Source organism: Alternaria hordeiaustralica (assembly GCF_023758085.1).
Source record: "Alternaria hordeiaustralica strain BMP 2776 chromosome Unknown scaffold_3, whole genome shotgun sequence".
Lineage (NCBI taxonomy): Eukaryota > Fungi > Ascomycota > Dothideomycetes > Pleosporales > Pleosporaceae > Alternaria > Alternaria hordeiaustralica.
Genome location: NW_026056775.1, coordinates 900,880 through 923,126, shown reverse-complemented (window position 1 = coordinate 923,126; position 22,247 = coordinate 900,880). Strand labels below are relative to the sequence as shown.

General features: G+C 52.3%; 6 protein-coding genes across 6 annotated transcripts; all 6 read right to left on the bottom strand.

Annotated features, from left to right (window-relative positions):
* Positions 1–100: 100 nt before the first annotated feature.
* J4E84_002473 (uncharacterized protein) lies at positions 101–2,921 on the bottom strand (the record flags this gene model as incomplete). Its single annotated transcript, XM_049385098.1, has 4 exons — positions 101–2,423; positions 2,471–2,622; positions 2,675–2,832; positions 2,885–2,921. The coding sequence occupies 4 exons, from the start codon at positions 2,919–2,921 to the stop codon at positions 101–103; spliced, it is 2,670 nt and encodes an 889-aa protein (XP_049247121.1).
* Positions 2,922–3,426: 505 nt separating this feature from the next.
* On the bottom strand, positions 3,427–7,181 carry RPC2 (DNA-directed RNA polymerase III subunit; the record flags this gene model as incomplete). Its single annotated transcript, XM_049385097.1, has 3 exons — positions 3,427–3,590; positions 3,661–7,117; positions 7,167–7,181. 3 exons carry the CDS (start codon positions 7,179–7,181, stop codon positions 3,427–3,429), a joined length of 3,636 nt encoding a protein of 1,211 aa, XP_049247120.1.
* Positions 7,182–7,718: 537 nt separating this feature from the next.
* J4E84_002471 (uncharacterized protein) lies at positions 7,719–8,653 on the bottom strand (the record flags this gene model as incomplete). Its single annotated transcript, XM_049385096.1, has 2 exons — positions 7,719–8,629; positions 8,650–8,653. 2 exons carry the CDS (start codon positions 8,651–8,653, stop codon positions 7,719–7,721), a joined length of 915 nt encoding a protein of 304 aa, XP_049247119.1.
* Positions 8,654–10,341: 1,688 nt separating this feature from the next.
* On the bottom strand, positions 10,342–12,102 carry J4E84_002470 (uncharacterized protein; the record flags this gene model as incomplete). Its single annotated transcript, XM_049385095.1, has 2 exons — positions 10,342–11,973; positions 12,022–12,102. 2 exons carry the CDS (start codon positions 12,100–12,102, stop codon positions 10,342–10,344), a joined length of 1,713 nt encoding a protein of 570 aa, XP_049247118.1.
* A 351-nt stretch (positions 12,103–12,453) lies between these two features.
* Positions 12,454–13,455, bottom strand: J4E84_002469 (uncharacterized protein; the record flags this gene model as incomplete). Its single annotated transcript, XM_049385094.1, has 3 exons — positions 12,454–13,000; positions 13,049–13,208; positions 13,269–13,455. The coding sequence occupies 3 exons, from the start codon at positions 13,453–13,455 to the stop codon at positions 12,454–12,456; spliced, it is 894 nt and encodes a 297-aa protein (XP_049247117.1).
* Positions 13,456–14,229: 774 nt separating this feature from the next.
* On the bottom strand, positions 14,230–17,316 carry PMA1 (plasma membrane H+-ATPase; the record flags this gene model as incomplete). The annotated part of the gene is made up of 6 exons (XM_049385093.1): positions 14,230–14,294; positions 14,350–14,889; positions 14,937–15,407; positions 15,459–16,862; positions 16,910–17,234; positions 17,308–17,316. 6 exons carry the CDS (start codon positions 17,314–17,316, stop codon positions 14,230–14,232), a joined length of 2,814 nt encoding a protein of 937 aa, XP_049247116.1.
* Positions 17,317–22,247: the final 4,931 nt, after the last annotated feature.

The following is a 22,247-nucleotide window of genomic DNA, read 5'->3' as shown; positions in this document are numbered from 1 at the left end:
GTAATATATTGAGCAGCGAACGCTCCCTGTGCTACCCAAATAAATCATCACTGCATCAAAGCAACGATTGCACAACATCTCTCATTTGACCCCAACCAACCTAGAAGTCGTCCTCATCGGCATCATCCCTAGCCAGCGCCTTCTTCTCGGCCAACTCTCTAATCTTCTCACCAAGCACCTCCCTCCCATACCTACTCGCCACCTTACCCGCCAAATCCAGCATCTTGCCATTGGCATCCCTCATCAAGCTAACGATCTCCAGCGCCTTCATCCCATGGTCCTCGCCCGCCAGACACTCCAACCCAAGCAACTGAAGCAGCGCGCGATCAATCGCCACTTCCAACGTACCCAGAGCCGATTTCTGCGACGCCGTCGGACGCGTGTGGAGCAGGGTGGAAGAGAGTTGCGAATGCAGTGTCGATGCGAGAATGAAGGCTTGTTCGTGATCTTGCTGTTTCTCCTCGTTGGTCTGAGGGGCATTTGCATCTTCATCTTCATCTTCCATGTCGCTTTCCTCGCCTCCTCTTCTGTTCTTCTTGCTCTTGGCTTTGTCGATGACACTGGTGAGCGGAATCTCGAAGCCGAATTCAGACAGGTGCGGGACGGGTGCTGAGGGGTATTGTTCTCGCCCTTTGATGATCATGCAGTGGAACTTTGCACCTTCTATGCCTTCAGAGGATGTGGGTGATGAGGCGACGCCGACGGGCCAGTAGGATTCTTCTTTCCCGCCGCCGGCGCGGCGCGAGAGGAGCTTCGTATCGAGCATAGGAACCCAGCGTGCTTGGCCGGTATTTCTCCAGCCGAGGAGGGTGAGAAGGACGCCTGAGGAGTCGTAGATGTAGGGGTCGCCTTCTGCAGAGAAGAAGACGGAGGTTAGAGTTGTGCCTGGGGGTAGGGCAAGGATATCGGAGTCTTGGTAGACGATGTCGTGCTTGATGTTTTCGATCGTGTAGAGGAGCTGGGTGCTGAGGTCGTTTTGGATGGGTCCGTTGCCAATCGTAAGGATGTAATCGCGCCACGCTGCACAGGTGACTGCTGGGGAGCTCTTTTGCCTGTAGACGCGAACCGGGAGGCCGAAGAGTGAGTATATGCGCACGTAGTTTGTTGATGTAGTTACGCAGACATATGAATTCGATAGTGCAATTGCAGTGACGGATTCCCCAGTTGGGAGATTAGTCCGCCACTCAGTTCTCGTCGTCCATGTCTCGTGCGGTCGGTAGTATATCATTGCTGGGTTGCCGTCACCTGTGCTGTTGGGTTGGCAGGCGAACAGTGTACCGTTCTCGTTGAGGCAAGATTTGTCGTATAGGAAGACGTCGGTGAAGTGGAAGTTGCGGAACGTGTGTTCATCGTAGAATTTGACGCTTACTGTGTGATGCTTGCCCTCCTGTTCCACGGTCTCGACATATCCGGTCAATGAACAGCAGAGTAGCCGGCGGTTTCCGCGCCAGGGTGTGCTACCTGGTTGAAATGGCTCGTGAACTTGGGGACGGAAGAGGGCGGAGCTGTATGCGCGACGTTTCGAGGCAGGTTCTATGCCGCCAGTAAGATGTCCGTTTGGACGTTTCTTAGCAGCTGTGATTGCAGGAGCATATCCAGCGCCATCGTCATCAATAACGAAATCCTCCATCTCTTCATCGCCATCCACTTGAGCTTCATTGTCCTGGAACTCTGGGCCTAGGATATCCTCTAACGAGTCCGGAGTTCCACTCCTTTGTCTCGGCCGTCCAGGAAGAGTCTGTACGTTGCCGTTTGTGAGTTTCGCCGGTTGTGGGACGCCGGCCCGGCCTTCCGAGGGGTCGTGAAAGAAAGGAGCGGAGACGGTAGGCTTTTGTAGTAGGGGGAGATGTTCGTCTGGAACGAGGTCGGTGTGGATGAAGAGTTCTCCTTCGTTGTTGGTGTACGAGAGAATGTTTTCCGTTGGGTGCCATGCCATTGCGAGTATTGTAGCCTTGACATCGTCGAGCTTCTTGAGCTGTTTCTGCGTCTTGGTGTCCCAAAGGCATAGGCTCAGATCGCTCGAGGTAGTCGCCAACAAGGCACCATTCGGTGACCATGCCGCGGCGGTGATATCGGCTGTATGACCCGTCTTAAAGACTCGCTGCCTCTCCCAATCACTCGTCGACATGACCTGTATCTGGCGCATGGCGGTGGGTGTAGCAAAAGCTCGCCCATCTGGATGCCAAAGGACTTTCGAACTAGTCTCTGCATCTGCTTCTAGGCTCTTGATCATGCCCTCCACTCTGTTGACCATCTCAGGCTCTCCACCCTCCAGGTTATACATGTAGATGTGGCCGTCGGTGCAGGATACGGCGAGTTGGGTCCCGGTCTTGTCGAAGGAAACGTGTTTGACGGCTCGAGGCTGTTCGCGCAAGCTTTTCATGCTCTTGTCTTTGACGTTTACGAGGTTTACGACGAGTTCGCTGCGTCCGTTAGTGACCAGATCGGACAAATAGAGTCGCACACGTACTCGCTGGCCACGGCAATCCAGTTGCCATCCGGACTAAGAGCTACATCCCGTACTGGGAGCGTAGTCCTGACCAGAATCTCTTCGAACTTGCCATTATCGAGCGAGAACCTGCTCACTGTGCCGTCCTCTGAGCCGGTAATGAAGTAGCCATTCTGGGTCCGAGGTCAGTACATTGCCTCAACTCGGCCATGTTGTGTTGCGTACCCCGGCGACGACTGCAGTGTTGTTCTCCTGGCATTCGTCTATCGTGACTGGCTCGTCATCAGAGCCCGTAGTGAAGACACGGCAGTAGTTGTCGACTCCGGCTGTGACGAGTTTCTTTCCGTTGGGTGTGTATGCGAGATAGGTTGCGCCAGGGGCATCTAGAGCTTCAATTAGGATGGTAACTCTGAGGCATGATCGCGATTTACTTACGGGCCTGTCGAGCGCGGAGGCGCTGTGTGGTAGCCATTGTGGTATGGTGTGATGGTTGCTACTCGGGAGTGCACCGCGTTCCGGTCGACGCGACCGCGTAAAGTGGGTGAGGCTAGCGCGCTTTCAAGACGCATCCCCGCCGCCCTCATCATTCCTCCCATCAACAACATCCGCCATCGTGGACTGTCCTTCGCTTGCAATAACGCGGCTGAGTACATTTTCTTCGTTATATCCCATACCGAACCTGATCCAGAACTCTACGCGCTCCAGCACGGGAATATAATCTCGTAACGCCACAATGCACAACAACGACCGCACCTTATACAAGAAAAGACCCGAACAGGCCTGGAGCCTACATCGACGTTAGGTCACCTACTTTACATGTTTTATGTTGATGTAGTCTGTAGACCATCTTGTGAATTGAAACATTTCCATAATTGTGTACACTGTAGATAAAATCATCATGACAAACGCCACGCTATGCACCCAAACCCAGTATCGTCCAAATCAGCGCCAATCATGCATCCACTTTTACTCCTCTCCTAAGCGTCCCTTGGAAATTCATCTTCCAACCCAATCGTCACCTTGACATTCATACTACCCAGCTCCTGAATCAGAAGCTTGGCAGCATACGGCATAGTAATCTTGCGAACTGCCTTCTCACTCTCACAGAGCTTGCAGTAGCCACTGTATCCCATTTGACCACCTATCATCATCATTAGTAAAGATCTCAAAGAAGAGTCGAGGGAAGAAGGGAAGAGAGAGAGGAGACTTACACTTCTCACAAACATCCACATTATGGGCATCCGAACTAATCATCAACCGCTCAAGCAGCAACTGACTAGCACCATACGCAATCAGACAATCACGTTCCATCTCACCCAGACGCAGTCCACCGTCCCTCGCCCTACCCTCAGTAGGCTGTCGTGTGAGGATAGCGCGCGGACCCCTTGCACGCGAATGCATCTTATCCTGTACCATATGCTTGAGTTTCTGGTAGTAGATCGGGCCGAAGAATGTGTAGAACTGATGGGCCTCTCCTGTGATACCGCTGGTGAGGTAGTCTTTTCCTGTGTAGGAGAAGCCTTTTTCGACGAGGATTTGCGACATGTCTTCGACGGTGGAGCCGCCGAATGCTGTACCGTATTCTAGTGTGCCGTTTAGAACACCGGCTTTGCCTGAGAGGAGTTCCATCATCTTGCCGACTGTCATACGCGAGGGGAATCCGTGGGGGTTCATGATGATGTCGGGGCAGATGCCTTGGTCGTTGAAAGGCATGTCTTCTTGTTGTACGATGAGACCTGTTGTTCCTTTCTGACCGTGGCGAGAGGAGAACTTGTCGCCGAGTTCGGGACGTCGTGTTTGGCGCATGAGGAGCTTGATCAAGGTTGTACCGGCTTCGTTCTCGGTGATGCAGGCTTTGTCGATATAGCTGCAGTCAGGCATCTTGTACTTGTCGGGCTTGTCTTTGTAGACGTTGGTAGCGGGGCCGGCGGTATCTTGGGGGATGGATTTCAGGAGGTAGGCGTCGCCGGCCTCTATCCGTGCTCCGACTTGTGCGATACCGTCTTGTCCAATGGCTTGATGGCTGGTATTATCCACATCGAGAGCGCCGGCGTTGATACGGTCGGAGGTACCGTTAGCATACGTCTTCAGTGGTGTGACGTGCTTCTTCAGAACCTGACAGCGACCGAAGCCGCGATCGCAGGAGGCCTTGTTGAGAATCAGCGCGTCCTCAATATCGTATCCGGAGTAGGACATGACAGCGACGGTTGCGTTTTGACCAGCAGGCAGCTTGTCATATTTAGTGAGTTCAATGGTCCGGGTCTTGACCATGGGCTGCTGTGGGTAGACCATGAGGTATAGCAGTGTGTCTATCCTCTTGAACTGGTTGTAGGCGATCGCTCCAATAGCTTGCTTACCCATAGCGCATTGATAAGTGTTACGAGGCGATTGGTTGTGATGGGGGTATGGGATGAGACCAGCGACGGCGCCCAGGATGGTGAAGGGCTCGATTTCGAGATGTGTAGTGTATTGGTTGATTTCGCTCTCCTTCAAAGCAATGTTCGTATCGTTTTCTTCGTTGGTATCGAGATACTCCACCAGACCTCTTGTCAGGAAGTCCTCAAACTCCATGGTACCCTTGCGAAGCGCCTTGAGGTAGCGCGAGGTAACCTTGGACCGTTGGTTTTCGACAATGATCATCGGCCGGCAGATTCGACCTTCGTCCGTGGCGATGTGAACTTCGCAGTGGTCGTGATCGATGTGAATGCTAGTGAACTCGGAGATTCGTCCCATTCTCCTGAGTTTCCGGAAGCTGTTGAGGAATCGTTTAGGTGTGTCGGTGACAGCAATAGGTGTACCGTTGAGACACACACTATATACACCGTCTGCGTGGATCTCCTCTCCGGTCTGGAAACAGATATCTTCGGCCCCCAGCATAAACACGATCTTACGCACTGGATCGTCGTCATCTTCGGTTGTGATATGCGTCATGAGCGCCAAGTTCTTGACCAAACCACAAGCTTCACCTTCAGGTGTATCGGAAGTGCACAGCATGCCAAATTGCGAGGGTTGTAGCGCACGGGGACCAGAGACCTTACGCGTCTTTTCGAACTGCGAACTGATTCTCGTCATCATACCCAGCGCCGCAATGTAACTCAGTCTGCTCAGAACGTGAGTAACACCCGCCCTCTCCATCTTGAAACGCTTCAAACTCCAATTTCCAGTCGCAATGGCGCGCTCGACACCCATGGTGATATGGTTCTTGTGTACGCTGAAGTGCGAGAAGGCGTCAAATTCTTGCGCTCGGACAGGTTTCTTCAGTACTTTGTCGATGCTCAACTTGAAGTCGTGGTTGAAGCGCTTGAAGTGATCTTCGAACAAAAGCGACAACATCTGTCCGGACAACTCAAGACGCTTATTTCCAACATAGTCGCGATCGTCTACAAGCTTCGGGTCTTGCATAGCCATCAGAACTCGACGTGCCATGAGAGCCACGTACAGTGCCTTTGGTCGGTAGTTTGTGCCTTCGACTGGGACGTGGGGAAGGACGACGTTGGACAAACACTCGATAGCCTCCAAGTGATAGTTTCGGCTGCGCGAGGTACCGAGCGGCTTCTTCACTAGTCGTACGCGATGGCCGATATACTCAAGCGCTCGCTCCTGGGTGTGTATGCCTTCCTTTGCGCACGCTTCGAAGTTGGCAGCGAAGTTGTCCTGGTACGCGGTATCCTCGCCGGCGATTAAGAGTATGATCTCCTTGTCGGAGTGTACACCCAGTGCCTTCATTACGAACACGATCGGAATCTCCTCGGAGAGTGTGTTGTGGCGAAGGTACATGAGGCCCTTCTTCTGAATGACGTACGTCTTGGTTCGTCTCTCGTGCGTAGAACTCGTAACGCTGGCTTGCATGATGCCCTTGGCACTCTCAACAATGACACGATTCTTGTTCAGCTGCTCTTGAACCAGGATGACCTTCTCTTGCCCTCGGGTGATGAAGTAGCCTCCTGGGTCTAGCGGACACTCGTCCATGACTGCCATTTCGCGATCGTTCTTTCCTGCAAGCACGCACTTGTTGCTTTTCAGCATGATGGGCATGCGTCCAATCTTGATACCCGTCCGCTTGACCTTTGAGTTCCCACGGGTATATATGATGTCCACTACTATCGGCGCCGCGTATGTCATGTCGCGCAATCGGCACTCGTTGGGTGTAATGGTACTGCGGTGGTGGTCGAGGTCATCTTCTTCCTGTCGGTTAGGGGAGAGAACGCGGATGTCGGTGTACTCGAGGAGGAACTTGGGGTCGGTATCGCTGCGGACGAAACGGTTGGCCTTGAGGATTTTCTTGAGTTCCACATCGACGAAGTGGTTGTATGAGTCGACATGCTGCTTGACCAGTCCCTTGGTCTTCAGGAAGGCCGGCAGAAGATTCCACTTATCGCGCGCAGTGTTAATCGGATCGGTCAGACTCTTTCCGTAGTAGAAGGGCTCGAGGAGGGCGGCAAACTCGTCTTTGGCGTGGGTAAGCGGCGCTTTTCGTTTTCGTGTCGCCTCTGCTGATGTGGAAGCGTTGGGATTGAGGTCAGTCGCGTCGTCGCCTGCTGTATTCTGAGGGTTTGCGCCGACAGTGTCTACGTCCATAGCATCGTCAGCTTTCTTTACTGCGGGAGCAGCAGTCGCAGCATTCGCCTTCGCGGCCCCGCGCGGGGCAGCTTCGGGCTTCGCGACTTCCTAAAGGCAAATTAGTCCCTGGTCGCGACAATCATGCGGGACCTCGTACCTTCTTGCCCACCATTTTGTGCGACAGTAGAGCAGTCGGCGAAGGTTGAGGCGGCGGGTGAGTAGGTTAGTTCGACCGACCAGCTGCAGCAAACATTTGGCGTTCGGCGAGTCAGAAGTGAGAATTAATACTGGCCAATCGGTAATCCGCAGTAGTCCCAGCATCCCTGGGTGAGTGACCAACAATCCAGACACCGAGACTCGCGCGAGCGGAAAAGAGAAGGCGCCTACAGCTTACACGAGCATCACGAAAATCTCAAGGTAGTTTCCTTTGTTGTTGTAGAAGTGTCTTGAGAGTCTGCTTTGAATCGTCACATGTAAAGCACAAGTTATCGGCAGACAAAGTTCATGCATTTAGTGATCAGGATTCGGTTGCTACCAATGCTATGCCATTCAACGCCCGCTATGCCACCAGAAAGCTATCTTCCAAGATTCAGATGCAAGCCAAATCGAAACTATCATCTCAAGTCTCCAAGAAACCTCATGCCAAGGAGCCACCAGCCATAAATCACCAGTCGTGTTCTGCAAGATCGTCACCCAGCGAACGCCGGTACTAGAAGGCATCGCTGACATCCGCCTCGCCGTTTATGCTTCGTAGTGAACCCTCTGCAAGGTCAACCCTCAGCTGAGCCGTATCCGCCTCGCGTTCAAGACTGTCCCACTCCCTGAGTTTCTGCCTCTTCGCATCTTCCTTCTTATCAATCATCTCTCTCAACTTCTGCGCCTCGGCTTCAAGCTTCAGAATCTTGCTCTTGTCGTACAACTCGGGTGCTCTTTGGCCACCAGGGATCTCCTTGGGGAGGTCGGAGAGATGATCTCGGAAGCGCATCGTACGGGGGTAGGTTGTAGCAGTAGAGTTGTTAGATCCGCGGAATGAGGGAGCAAAGGGTGCTGCTCCGCTAGGTCCGCTGCTGGAACCACGCGGACCGGATGGCGCACCACCGTAGTAACCTCCACCTCGTGGTCCTGCGCCCCAAGATCCTCGTCGGGAAGAAGGCCCCGAAAAGTCTCCTCGTCCTTCATATCCTCCAAAGCCACCGCGGCCACCACCACGCGGTCGTGTCGGCGCTGCTAGAACAGGGTTATTGCCCCGGGGAAAGGAGGGAGCCTGTGGTGTCAAGCTCGAAGGTCCAACTGGAGGGGATATCGCAGGGGAGGGATAGCTCCTGCTGGAAGGTCCTGTTGGTGGGGCTCTGGCAAAGCTGCTGTCGCCGTTGCGGTACGAAGACGACGATGGCCCAGTAGGAGGCGCGAAGTCTCTATCTCCGCGCGGTCCTGTCGGAGGACTGTCGCGTCTACGTGGAGGCGACCGCTCTCGCTCGCGACTGTAGTCTCGTCCTCTATCGGGGAGGCGCTCACGGAAAGGCGATCGTGGTGCTGAGGCGGGCTCTCTGACTGGTCGGTCTTCTACGAGGGCGGCCCGGCTAGGATGGATGGGTGGTGGGGAAGAGCGGCGGGACGTCGCTGTAGAATCTCTACCTGACGCATCGTTGGAAGCATATGCTGGCCGCGCTGGCGAAGGAGACCTGCGACTCCTCCATGTATCCGCAGTGTAAGGGTCGGGGCGCTCGCGTCTTGGAGAGGGTGAGCGGCGTCGGTAGTCGCGCGTATCACGAGTGTCGCGGGCCGGAGAGTATCTGCGGGGAGGGCTTCATATAAGGTCAGCAAATGGCACGTCGCGAGGGGAGACTGAAAGCATACCTATTCACCCGGGAGCGCGGCTCTTCGTACCGGCTCGGACGAACAGGCGAGCGTATACCCCGGCTCCTAGCAGGGGAGACATCGCGCTCTCTTGGTGGTGGAGACCTTTCGCGTGGTCGCGGGGAGCGAGTATACGAGTCGTACTGATCGCGGTCCCGTCGCGGCAGCGGTGACCTTGCCCTGTAGTCATCACGTCTAGGCTCCTCTCGTCGCGGCGAGAATGCTCGGCGAGGCGGTGATCGAGGGCGTGCCCTCCAGTTGTCGTCGCGACGTGGGCTCCGGGACCGTCTCCGGAAACCAGGCGATCGACTGCGCGGACGCGATGAACGGCCACCAGGAACATATGTATCTGCCGAAGCTATACCGCGACGAATGGGCGAGGCGCGACGAGGAGGAGGCGAAGCGCGGCGGGGAGGAGGTGAACGGGCTCGGTAGCTGTCTCCGCGTGGAGAGCGTGGGCGAGGGCCAGGAGAACGCGGACGGTATGTGTTGGAGTACCTGTCGTCTCTATGGCGGTGTTAGCAAATGCGCCCGTAGTAGATGCCGCATGCCTGGGAACATGTTTGCGCATCGGAGCCTAGGCGGCTCTTGGTTTGGAGTCGACAAACCTTCGGTCTCCTCGATCTCGCTCACGATCCCTGTCCATTTCTGCGGCGAGGGTGATGTGCTGTGCTTATCGCAGGTAAACAATACTAAGTGATGTGGTCGTAGCGATTAGTCCGGGTTGATAGCTAACGACTGCGCTTGCTGGGCGGTGGTGGCTGGTCGTGTGTTGGGTCGCAAAAAGAGAAGTTCAGAGCCAAGCCTCCAGCGACTGGACGCGTTCGTAGGTCACGTGCGGGGGAGGCGTGCGAGCACTGGCCGTGGGTCAGTCACATTGCAAACAGCCAACCGTTTGATTCACATTCAACTTGGTCGCCGGATGTGCAATCGGGCAGCCGAGAGAGGGTACTGTATGCGTGTGCGTGGTAGATCCAGATTTCCGTAGGTAGCACCTCAGACAGCATCTGGTGTCTTCCTCCATGCGCTCCTGACATCGCTACATCTTTTCCGTGCCCTTCAAGTGGAAGCCTCAATCTACTCCTCAGTAGCCAAGACATTGCGCGTCTGTTGTCCCAGTCTGATGGCACCACCCCTTGACTCACGTTTTCAGCTATTGTCTTTCACATCCTTTGTCCTGCATGTCGCATCCGTCAAGCCTTTCGTCGACACGAGACATACCACCCCTCCATAGTCAGCATACAATTCTTCCGTCATTCTTGTCCTTGGAAGTGAGAAATTCTTCATCTTGATTATGTTCAACTGCGGTCAACCTTGGCTGCCGCATGTAACGCCGTATCCCAATGCTGAATGTGCCGAAGCCCTACTGACCATTGACATCCGTGACGCCGGCTCGCTGACAGAGCTCTTGAAAAATGCAATCCGTAATCTTTTGTACAAAACACATGTCCTTTGCGGACTCTTGACCAACAGACCTAGCGCCTGGTCTTTCGCTCGTCCTCCCGCTTCGCGCGCTTCCTGCTCTCCTGGTTGATCATGTCCGCCAAATCATCTTGATCGATACTCTGCCATTGGCCTTGCGCTTCGGCTCTTTGCCTTGACTCATACTCTTTCTTCAGTGCGTCCTTGTCAAGCTTGTCACTATCTGCCAACTGGTCGACATCAACCGACACGTCGATGTCTCCAGCCTTGCGCTTCCTTTGTGCGTGTCCAAGCGCATCGCGCCTAGCCGCATCTAGGTCATAAGCGTGCTCGCCGCCAAAGAAACCAGTTGCCGAGATGTTCTTCTCGGGAAGCACTGTACCGGCGCTGCGTGGTACACCCGGCTCTTCAGTCTCGATTCCTTTCCGCTGCTTCCGGAGCTGGAACTCTCCACCGATGCTCTCTGCTCCTCCAATCTCTGATGGCATGGCAGATGCTGTTGTCATCGATGTCTGGATGCCGCTCGCGTCTTCGTCGCCTTCCTCCTCGTCATCTTCGTCATCCTCCTCTTCTTCGTCGCTCTCCTCGTCTTCACTCTCACCCTCAGCTCGTAGTGCTCCCCAGATACCACGCTCTACAGGCTCGCCGACATGGGTAGGCTGTTGTTGCTCTTCCAGTATGGCTGTTCCATACAGATCGCCTCCAAATTGTGGCTTGCCAGCGTCGTCGATCGGGGGTTTACCCCACTGGCCGGGCTGGAAGCCCCAGGAGGAACCGGGAGGAATCGGAGCGTTTACACCAGGGACGCGCATGTTCGGGTAGGATGGAGGAGGGCCGAAGCGCTGCATGTTGATGAGCCAAGGGGGTGGATGGCCTGGCATCATTCCGAGAGCCTCGCGGAGTTCCTCGCTCAGCTCGCCGGGCTTGAGGTTGACGAGGTTGGTCTCGAACTCCTTGCCCTCGTAGTAGACCTCGCCGTACCGCGTCAACTCTGGTTTCGTCTGTCGCCTGAAGAAGGCATCGTATAGTTTTGCATAGTCGATGTCGAGCTTGCCGAGCTTTCCTTGGACGCGCTCTCGCTGCTTTTGCCTCATCGTCATGTCTGCTTGCTTTTCCAGTACTGCATCACGCATCTCTGCGATACCAGTTTCCTGGATGAACTTGGGTAGGGCGAACGGAGGTTTCTCGATACCGCGTTTCGATGAAAGGTACTCGCGCTTGAGCGACCAGTGGGTCGGAACGGGAATGACGTTCTTCGCTCCCTTGATAGAGATGAGCAGCTGTGGATTCGAAGATGACACATCCGTCCACTCAACCAACTCAGGCCGGGGGACCAGTGACTTCAGTTGCGCAACCGACAACTTGTTCATCTGCTTCCGCTGCTTCTTGGAGAGCTTGGGCTTGCCATCGTTCTCGTCCTCGCTGGGGATATCGTCGTCGGAGAGATAGATTTCTGGCTTCTCCTCGTCCTTGGTCGCCGCTTCCTCCTCGGTCGGCTCTCTGAACTTCTCGAAGACGCTCTTGTATTCCTCAAACGCGGGGTCGTCGAGGTCGTACTGGTTCGCGATATCGTCAACGGTGAGAAGGTTCGCGGGCTTGACCGCCTGTGCTTCGTTATTGCTGTCGCTTTCGGGTGCGGGAGATTCGCTCTCACGCGCAGAGTCAGCGGCCTCTGACGGTGTCTCCTGTATGGCTATCAGTATAATGTATTGCGACGCGCGTGGTTTACTTACAGAGCGCTGTTGCTTCTTCTTCGCCCGGCGATAGGCGTTCTTGTTCACCTGCTTCTTGCCCTTTGCGACTGCGCCTGACATGGCGGCGGTGATTGCGCGGCGCGACACTGGAACTTGAGATGTTTGATGATACGCGCGGCCCGGTCCGTGTATATGATCGCGCGATGTGGGTGGGTGCAAGGTGATGCGCGACAGGTCGGAGTCGAGGTGGAAGTTGCTGAGCTCGCGCCGAAAGATTGAGAGCCTGTCTTGGCGCTAACGGGGTCGCCCCAGCCCTAGCAGTTGTATTCACCCACGCCGGAACTTCAGAGGCAATCATTGAAGAACATCAAACAAGCCCAATAAATTTTTGTTGACAAAGGATATATGATTCTATACTCATGGTCTGCTACATTAGACATGACTCACGTGTTGCTTCATACAGCTGCTACACTAAGACCGATCATCGTCCTTGAAGATGTGTCCCCAGAATCCGCGGAAATGCTTCTTCTGTCCAATCTCATTCATATCCTTGATCTCCTTAGGCGTCAGCTTGAACGTGTTCGCCCTCAAGTAATCACTCAGCCTCTGCTCCTTTCCACTCGTCGTAATCGGCACAATATCCTGGTCCATGCACCACCTAAGGTAGATCTCGTTCTCGCCCACAGCATACTTCTTCGTCAGTGCCCCCACGTAGTCATCTAGAGGACCGGGCTTGGCTTTCGTGGCAGGAGTGAGAGGCGCATAGGCGACTGTGGCAATGTTGTTCTGCTTGTGGAATTCGAGGAGTTCTGGCCTTTGCAGGTAGGGGTGGAGCTCGATCTGGTTGCATACTGGCTTGACTTTCGCGGTCTTCAGGGTGGCGGCGAGATGGTTAGGGAGATAGTTGGAGACGCCGATGGACTTTGCGAGACCGGATGCTTGAACGGCTTCCATGTCGGCCCATGCTTTCTGGAGGTCTTCGTCTGAGCCTGCAAACCACGGCTGGTGGATGAGGTACCTATGCTCGTCAGGGTTTAGATGGTTGATGCGAATTTGAGAAACATACAGGTCAACATGGTCCAGTTGCAACTTCTCCAGACTCGTCTTGATAGCTCCCGCAATGTTCTTGATGTTGTCGTTGTTGACTTTAGTCGTGACATACAGCTTCTCACGTGGAATACCGCTCTCCTTGATCGCGGTGCCTAACTCAGTCTCGGTCTTGTAGACTACTAACAATCAGCGAAGTTCTCACATACCCGTTACACAGACTACGGCAATCAACATACCCTCGGCGCCATCAAGATGCGTATATCCTAGCTTGGTCGCAATCTTGACAGAATCGATGATAGCCTGGTCGATCTTGCTTTCCTCGCCAGTCTTGAACCAGGCAGTACCAGTACCGTAGCCTAACATTGGCATTGAAGTACCATCGTTGAGCTTCAACTTGGGGATGGTGACGTTGAGGTTAGCCATTGTTGCGAATGCCCGTACTGGTGGCAGCAAAGGTGTTCTGATGTGGTGAGGCGCAGGCTGGATGGAATTGAGCTGGTATCTAGCGCGACAACTTATGCCTCGAACGTAATTGAGCATCAACTGAGAAGGAGTGTGATGGCGGTTATGTCTTACTGTGTTTCGTGATTACCAAGATGCCGCGCGTGGCCCAATGCCGAAGGTGGGGTGATGCTGGCAAGCGACGTCACCGCGAGTGCCTGCCCCAAAACCCGATACAATACATTTCATTGCACCATTTCGAAACTTAGAGCTTTGTCGCTACTGTACTAGGACAGCTATTTAGAAATTACTAAGCTGTTTAACATGCGCCGAGCTGCCTGCTTCTAGGATTGTGTTCCTGCATGTCCGACGCGCCGTCTTGACTGGTCGCCCAAGCTACTGTTGGCTAGCCTGATGAAAGCACTCAAGGGTATGATACGAACTTTGGAGAAGTAATGAAATGCCTTGCGTTACAGCAGTATGATGCATCGCAAGATGTTGCGAACATCGTCGTCTCTACTGTGCTTATACCAAGTTCTACAACCTCCAGCTCTCCGGCTCCCTTCCTAATGAAATATGAATACAAGTCGCCCAAGATGGTATACTTTGAAGATGACTGAATATCGATATTGCCGCCCGTACAACCAAACGCCTCCTACTATCCCCTACGTCCATGCCAAGAAGATCAAACCATCCGCATTACAGCGTGACGCTGGATCGCTGACGTGGTTGCAACCCACCGTCAAGACCGAAATTCTATTTCGTCTTCTCATGGTACGTCGTCTTCTCGTGCTGTGTCGACACGCGTTGCAGCGAAACCACTAGATAGCGTTAGTAATTGTCTACTGTCAAATGCAGACATCCCATTGTGCTTACCGAAGTCCTCAAGGTTTCTCTGCTTCTGTTTCCTCTTGAGAAGCTTTCCATGCATGAGATTATCAAAGCCTTGACTACCCTGTAAGATATAATACACTCCCGCCATGATGCAGAAGATGCCGAAAGAAAAGGCCCAAACACGGACCACGGCAACAATGTTCGTTCTCCCTCCCACAAACCAGCCAAAGATGGTGAAGCATGTGGCGAGAATGTCGACGACCAGAATCGCGCCAGCTAGCTGCCATGAAGGGATGGATGACCAGAATGGACCGTTGGCGCGGGTGATGAAAATAAGCCAATTCTCAGTCAGTGTGATCTCGAGGAATAGAATAGGGTCACGCTGGCCATGGTTCTGGACAATGCCACCTTCGACGCCCTGTTGCTCGCCTGTGAGGTAAGGCAGCATCGTTGTCATCGTGATCCAGGTGCCTACAGCGAGGATGACGCCAAGGAGGATCGACATTCCCCAGAGTTTGGGGAGATTCCATTTGACAGGAGTCCGGCTGTATGGCGCGTTATCATAGGCGATAGCCAGCGTCGCTACGTTCGATTAGCTCGTGCATGAAGAATGCAGAAGTGGTGCTTACCGATATCAGCAAAGATTGCGATGAACACTACCAACTGTAGGTTCAGGCTTTCGTTGAGAATAGCGATCCAAAGACCCAAGAATATTTCCAGGTGCAGCGACAAGGCGATGCGGTAGACGACATAAGCATACATGCGATGGAAGATTTGACGCGAGGTCTTCAGCGCGTCGATGATCGCAGAGAGACCAGGAGCCAGGAACACAATATCGGCAGCGGAGCAGGCGGCGTCAGAAGCGCCTTGCACGGCAATGCCAGTATCTGCCTTCTTCAACGAAGGCGCATCGTTCACGCCATCGCCAGTCATCGCGACAAGGTATCCTCTCTGCTGCAGAATCTCTACAACGTTGTATTTGTGCTGTGGGAACACTTCTGCAAAGCCATCTGCACCTTCAACGAAGTCATAGAACTCCGAACCAGGCATTTCGCCGCCACCGCTCAGACCGAGCTTCTCAGCATCAAAGATGTTAGTGCCTATGTCTAGAGTCAGCCAAGTGTTACGCGTCGAGATAGTTATATCCTTACCTAAGCCGAGCTGACGCGACGTCTCTCGCGCGATGCCAACGGCATCACCAGTCAGCATCTTGATGGAAAGACCCAGTGACTTCGCTTCGTTGATCGTGCGATACGTGTCGTGACGCGGAGGATCTGAGCATGGCATAATGCCCAAAATTTCCCAGCGCTCATCTTCGCGCTTGCGAGCAACACCAAGCGAGCGAAAGCCGCGCGTAGCAAACTCCGCGACCTTGTTCTTGTACGAGTCTACGACATGCTCTGGAAGTTCACCGTCTTCCTCAACAGTCCGAAGCACGAAAAGTGGAGCGCCCTTGACGCATGTTATGCGCTCACCTTGGGGCGACTCGACGACTGCCTGAACTTTCTTGGATACTGGGTCGAATGGATGGAAACGGATGGCTTTGTACTTGCTGAGCACGTATTTAGCGCGCGGATAGTGGCGTAGAGACTTGAGGAAAGCCTTGTCGATGGCATCGATGCCTTTCTTCTTCCTTGATGCGGCCAAGCAGGCAGTAAGCATTAGGTCTTCCGGATCAACCCCTGGTACAGTATATGGTTCAGCTAGAGAAAGCTTGTTCTTTGTCAGCGTTCCAGTTTTGTCAGAGCACAAGATCTCGACACCAGCAAGCGATTCAATGGCCGAGAGCTTCTGCACGATAGCTTGCTTCTTGGCTAGGTAAGCCGCACCGACTGCCATAGTCGTCGTTACAACAGCAGGAAGACCGACAGGCACTCCGACGATCGTTATCGCGAGTGTGAACCGGAGGATAGTGACGATGTCGTTTGATCGATAGAAAGAGCTTATCCAGACAACCAGCAATGAAACGATGACCAAAACCAACAGAATCGTTCCAATGCCGTGCAGTACCTGGGTGAAGTGACCGGGCCCGCTGGAAGCGCTTGCAACGAGCGATGCTGCACGCCCAACAAACGTCGAATCGCCGGTAGCTGTAATCACAACGAAAGCCTCGCCGCGCTTGACTGCAGAAGATGCGTAGCACGTATCTCCTCGGTGCTTGTCGACAGCCAATGATTCTCCAGTGATCGAAGATTGATCAACCTGCACGAACGCATTCTCCGTAACGATGCGCCCATCAGCTGGAACGATGACGCCCTCCTCGACTTGCAGAATGTCGCCAGGCACCACGTCAGATGCTTCGATCTCAATCAAAGTGCCGTCGCGTAATACAGTAGCCTTGAGGGCCAGCGTCTTCTTCAGTTCTTCCACGATGGAGCCAGCCTGGTACTCTTGGATGAAGCCTACACTCGCATTTAGGAGGAGCAAGCCGCAGATGACACCAAAGTCGACCCAGTCCTGGAGTCCTGCAGCGAGAATGGCAGCCGCTTCCATGACAAATTGGATTGGTCCGACAAAGAACATCAGAAATTTGACCCAGTTGTTCGTTGACTCCTCTGCATATGGTGAGCAAGTGCTGATGGTGAGAAAGAAGCATAAGTACCTTTCATTTTGTTTTCGCCAAATTTCTTCCGCCGTATGAGTACCTCTGCGGACGTCAAGCCAATGCGCGTGTCAGTCTGTAGAAGTTCTTCTGGGATGAGGCGTGCGCCGCCTGGTTGTTGCGCTTCTTCCTCTTCGTAGTCGGCGTTTTCGCCATCTTGTGACTCTAGATCTTCGATGAGCTGATCTATGTCCTCATCCTCCTCTTCATCGTCCAACTCAATGTCATCCATGTGAACGTTCTTTTCCTGGAAATGGTACTTGTCGTATGTCTGGCCATTTGATGGATATATGCCGTCGCGATCCGGCGACGTACCGGCTGGCGACTGCATTCAGTCAGCTCTGATTAGACAGCTGGTAGGTCAAGCCTAGTAGTGTTGGGGCTCTATGACAACTTACCTCGGACATCTTGATGTAATGCTAGTCGCTGATAATGTCAAACACTATATGCAGTTTTCTGTTTGTATAATACAAACGGCCAAGAAATATTTGTCGGTTACGCGAAGCGACTAGCTATGTTGCGAGTGCATCTGCGTCGATGTTGAGTGAAGTGTGGGCCAATGCGCTTTCATCCGTGGAAAGGGCTCCTCTGAAGCATCGTTGCGCGGGAAAGACTTCAGAGCGCAGAAAAACAACCCTGAGCCTGAACACCACGCGGGGTGCGTTAACAAAGACAGTCGCGATCGCGCAACGCGACGTTTGTCGTCGGAGGGGCCTGCAGGAACGACCGAGGTGGGTTGGAACGACTCTGACCGGAATGTTGTGAGAACCCCACGGGTTGATGAGGCCACAAGGACGCGCATGATCAGCCTAGCCTGTTTTGAAGTTAAAGGGTCACGTCGAGAACCAGCCGCCAAGATAAGGTGGCCAGCTTGCGGGATCGCTGGGATTGTGAGCTGCGGCGGCCTGCTCCAGGGCTTAAGATTCCTTAATGTATTAATATAATCCTAGTTTTATTTGCTAAGGCGCTAGTCTAGAAGTAGATTTTTTTCTCTTATAATGCTACCTACCTATATAAATAGTAAATATTATAAAGCTATAAAATTAACCTATAATACTAGCTCTAACTACCTTAACTATTTTAAACTAGTTATATACTAAACTTAGTAAGTAGTATATTTACTAAGCTTACTCTCTACTACTATACTCTTTTTAAAAACTTTTTCTTAAAATATATTAGCTACTATTTAGTAGTAAGTTAAAAAAGTAGTACTTTAATTATAGCTACTTCTTACGTATAGAAGTAAAGATAACTTAGTACTATAATATTAGAAACTTTACTTTAAAGTATAAACTAATTATATACTATTATTAAGCTACTTAAATATATATAAAATTATCTTAGCTACTTTTATATTCTAATAAAGTAGCTACGCTTTTTTTATTTTTAATTTTTTAGGTATTACTTTAAAAAAAGTAAGTAAGTAGTAAAAGATTTTATACTATAGTAAAGAATTAAAATATAAATATAAGAATAATACTATAAGTTTATTAGAAAAGCTAAGAAGTTAATAGATAATAGGCTAAGCGTTTATTATTATAATAATTTAGTTATTTATTATTATAATAAAAAGTTTAAGAAAAAGTAGTAAACGTGTATTTTATAAACTTACTAGTTAAGCTTTAACTTTAGTTCTATAGTATAAGCTATTATAAAACTTATTACACTAACTTATTATAATAACTTATTACGCATTTATTATAAAGTTATTCTTAGCTACTATAAGTATATATAAAAATAACTACTTTAGATAAATAGCCTAGTAAACTACTATTACTAAATATTTTCTTCTCTAATATATATAACTAAAGTACGCGAAAAGACTTCTTAGGCTTAAGCGCGAAAGATAGAGGGCTTAAGATTATTAGCTTGGCCCTTGGGGTTTAGTGCATTTGGCATCGCAATCTGTTTGGTATGTAGTCTGCGTGTCTATATTGCGTTAGTATGAGCAAAAGACAGCAGACCATAATCTCATCGTCTAGAAACCGCACTGTATACGATTCTCATCGTGTTGCTTGATTTGATGATGTTCTGCTCCAGGACTCGTGGTGGTGTGTTGCGCGATAAACTTCCGTGGGTAGAATCCTAAGCCCGCGCCTAGCATGGCCATCCCATGTCACCAATTCAAATCGACCAAATATTGTCACAGATCATCTTCGACGTGACGTAGCGCGTATTTTTGTCAGCTTACCGATGACACACGAGCCTCGCAAGACGATCTATTGCGACTCTTCTAAGAGGCTGGACATGGCAGAACGGAACACGAGCATTAGTTGTATGGATGAGCTGTTCATCAAGACTAAGCTTGGCAAGGGCGCTGCGACGCACAGGTCATTCTCAACCTGAGTGGCGCATAGTGAAGTTGAGTTCTTCAATTCGTTGGCTCGACGCCATAAAGGGCTCCAAAAACTGGATACGACGATTTTCGTGACATTGGGTCTGCGGCAGCGCCAAGTTTGACTCGACCCATATCGAGTCCTACGCACCCGTCAAGCATTTGCTTGCCGCAAATTTTGTATCCCGAATTTCATGTCAATGAAGGTCTGGCTAGAAGTATAAGAAGGTCTTGCCACTACAGCAGTCCATCGCGATGTGTGCGTCTGTAAGACCCAGTTTACTGCTTCTGGTGGGATGTCCCTATTCCGTCTGCGTAGAGAGCTTGCACAACAGTCTCTTCCAGCAGGCAGATAAGTAGTATAGGACAAGAATTGTGTCTGGCCTCATGAGCGATTGACCGCGCGCTGAACTCGTAAGGCTGACGCGTAGGATCCCTGAGCAAATGTTTTGTAGCGTTCCGGTAAACGCACCGTGGACCCAGTTGCCGTGACGTTTCTTTTTCTCCATCTGGAACAGTATCGCTGGTGCACGGTGCACCAACGTGTTTCCAAGGTCGCCTCCGTCCGCCCTCGACGCTACCCATAGCGTGATCGGACCTTTCAAAGCCCTTCTGTCAACAAAGCGACTTGAGTAGGGCTCGAAGGACTGTCACACTAGACGTCTCCCGCCGCGCATCATTCGAGAAGCGTTCTTTTCATATACTTGTAACGCATACGTGCATTCCTAAACTCAATTTCCTCGCGGCCTCCTGAAGCAGATCGGCTTACCGTGCTCCCTCTCTCTGGATCCACCGTTCGCGCCTGATGCAACCCTACATTGCCTGCGGAATGCACGTAGACAAGGGAAGAGAACGCGAAGTGTCATCCACCTGAGCGTGGCCGAACCGCGGGATGCCAGCTCGTCTGCTACGCGCCGCTGGGACAGAGTAGAGCTGCGCATAACCCCGCTTCTGCTGAGTCTGGTAGGCTGTCCGTTCCACAGATACAGACGGAGAGGTCGATGATCGATGGATAGAGAGACGCGCTGGATTATTGGCTCAATATCGGCGTTGGCTCCTGGCTGACAAGAACTACCCAGGTAGGAACGAGGGAGGTCGGTCGCGTCGATTTGGTGCAGACTCTGATAAGCAGCTCGACGTCTGGACAACCGGAGATTGTGCCCATGTTGCGCGTCCTCCAAGCCCTGCCGAGTATATCTCTTTACCACGAACATTATCTAGCATTGCAGCCAAGACACCGAAGATGAATGGCAAGTTGGCTGAGGACGCGTCCGAAGTTTGGTGGGGTGTGGCCCGTGCGCGGCCCGAAGACACTTCCACTTCCACTTCAAACTTCGCCCGTCTCCACGAAGTTTGTAACTTCATCATCTCTACAGCTACCGCTTGGGGTATGACGCTGTCGGAATTCTCCCGACCGAAAGCTCCTTCTGGAATTCTTTGCGGCCATCCGCTTCGCTAGCACTTATCGCTGCCCCTTCATAGACCTGCTCTTGCTTTCTTGTTCGTTTGGTGTTGTGGAAAGGAGATCGGCTCGCAGCAGCATTTCAGCGACGGCAGTGGGCACCTTTCTACTCCTGCATACTTGAGGTGCTCGCCTGAGTCCTGGTATTATGGTAGGCTATCTGCCATCTTGAGAGGTATCCGTAAGACAAAAAGAGTTGGGATCCAGCGATTGCCAGGTAGGCGGCGGATATCGCAACATCTGTATCGACATACCAGGATACGACGACTGGACATGCAATATGATGGACCGACGGCGAAAGTGTGATACAGTCGGTTCGGGGTTGCCTCAGGTCCTATTGAGGCGTCATGCTCCCCCTTTTCCAAGCCCTTTGTCCGCAACCTGCATCGAGAGGACAAACATCGTCTCGTTGTGTTCGGTGCCGATGCTAGCTTCGTGGGCGCATCGGGTGTCGTCCAGCGTCTGGTATAGCTGTCGCACGGGGAGGGTAGTTGGGTCTTCTGCCGGTCGATGAGCGTCGGAGGAGGCTGCCACTGCCGTCAGCACATCAGGTCTGGCGTCGTCGAGTGTCATCAAAAGGGCGCTCCACTGGAAGGCGTGGTAGTGCACCTAAGATCGCTATAGGAGGCATGTCCGTCGGCAAGCTGTAGTCTGGTCAGCACGACTGGTCGCTCTACCACGAGAAACAGGGTGATGCACTTATCAGAGGCGCCGTCGATGTCTCCTTCAGCCAATGCTCTGCTGTGGATGGTCAAGTCTCAGGGACCCTTGCTGTGAGGGATGTTCGCGCTTGTTGCTGTGAGGGAAAGGGTCGGCTGAAGCGTCGGTTCGCGTAGCTCCTCCGTCGGTCACGTTCTAGCTTGATGCACGTCGGTATAGCTCGCATTGCAGCTGGCTTAAGAGATCTACTCAGGCTCGGTCTGGAATATAGGGAGACTCAGGAGAGCTTCATCACAGTAAGAAGCTTGTCCGATCAGCCTCGTCGTTGCGTAGGCGGCGCTCCGGGAGTTAGCGTATCTCGACGCCCGAGCTCCCGCCCACTGCGTATAAACTCGCTCCCTCCACTACCCCACCAATACTATACATCAGTCTCCGTCCACGATTGTTAGACGGGTATCCGGTAGATTGGCTCGTAAGTTACCCCCGCTGCATAGCTCGGATCCAAAGGCTTTCAGGCTCGCGCGTAACAACCGTTGACAGATGCAGTACGCATACGCGATACAGAACCGACACGAGTGCCTATCACTACGCACAACACTCGGAAACACATCATCGGAGTCTCAGTATTCTGAACACAGATCGAGTTCTACTGTGCCTCTAGTACTCCGACATACGATCCTGGAAGACCTCACTGTGAGTAGTAGGCAAGATCGGCAGCTCTCTGGGCCTTTATTGACGTCTCACATAGCTTTCCGGATTAACGAACAAGATCTGCGCGTCTCTATAGCTCTCTTGAAGACCCAAGCCTTGGTATGTTACCTTCCGCCCACTACACGTATGCGATTAGCTGACATGTCAACTTCTAGCATTCCTAGCTCGAC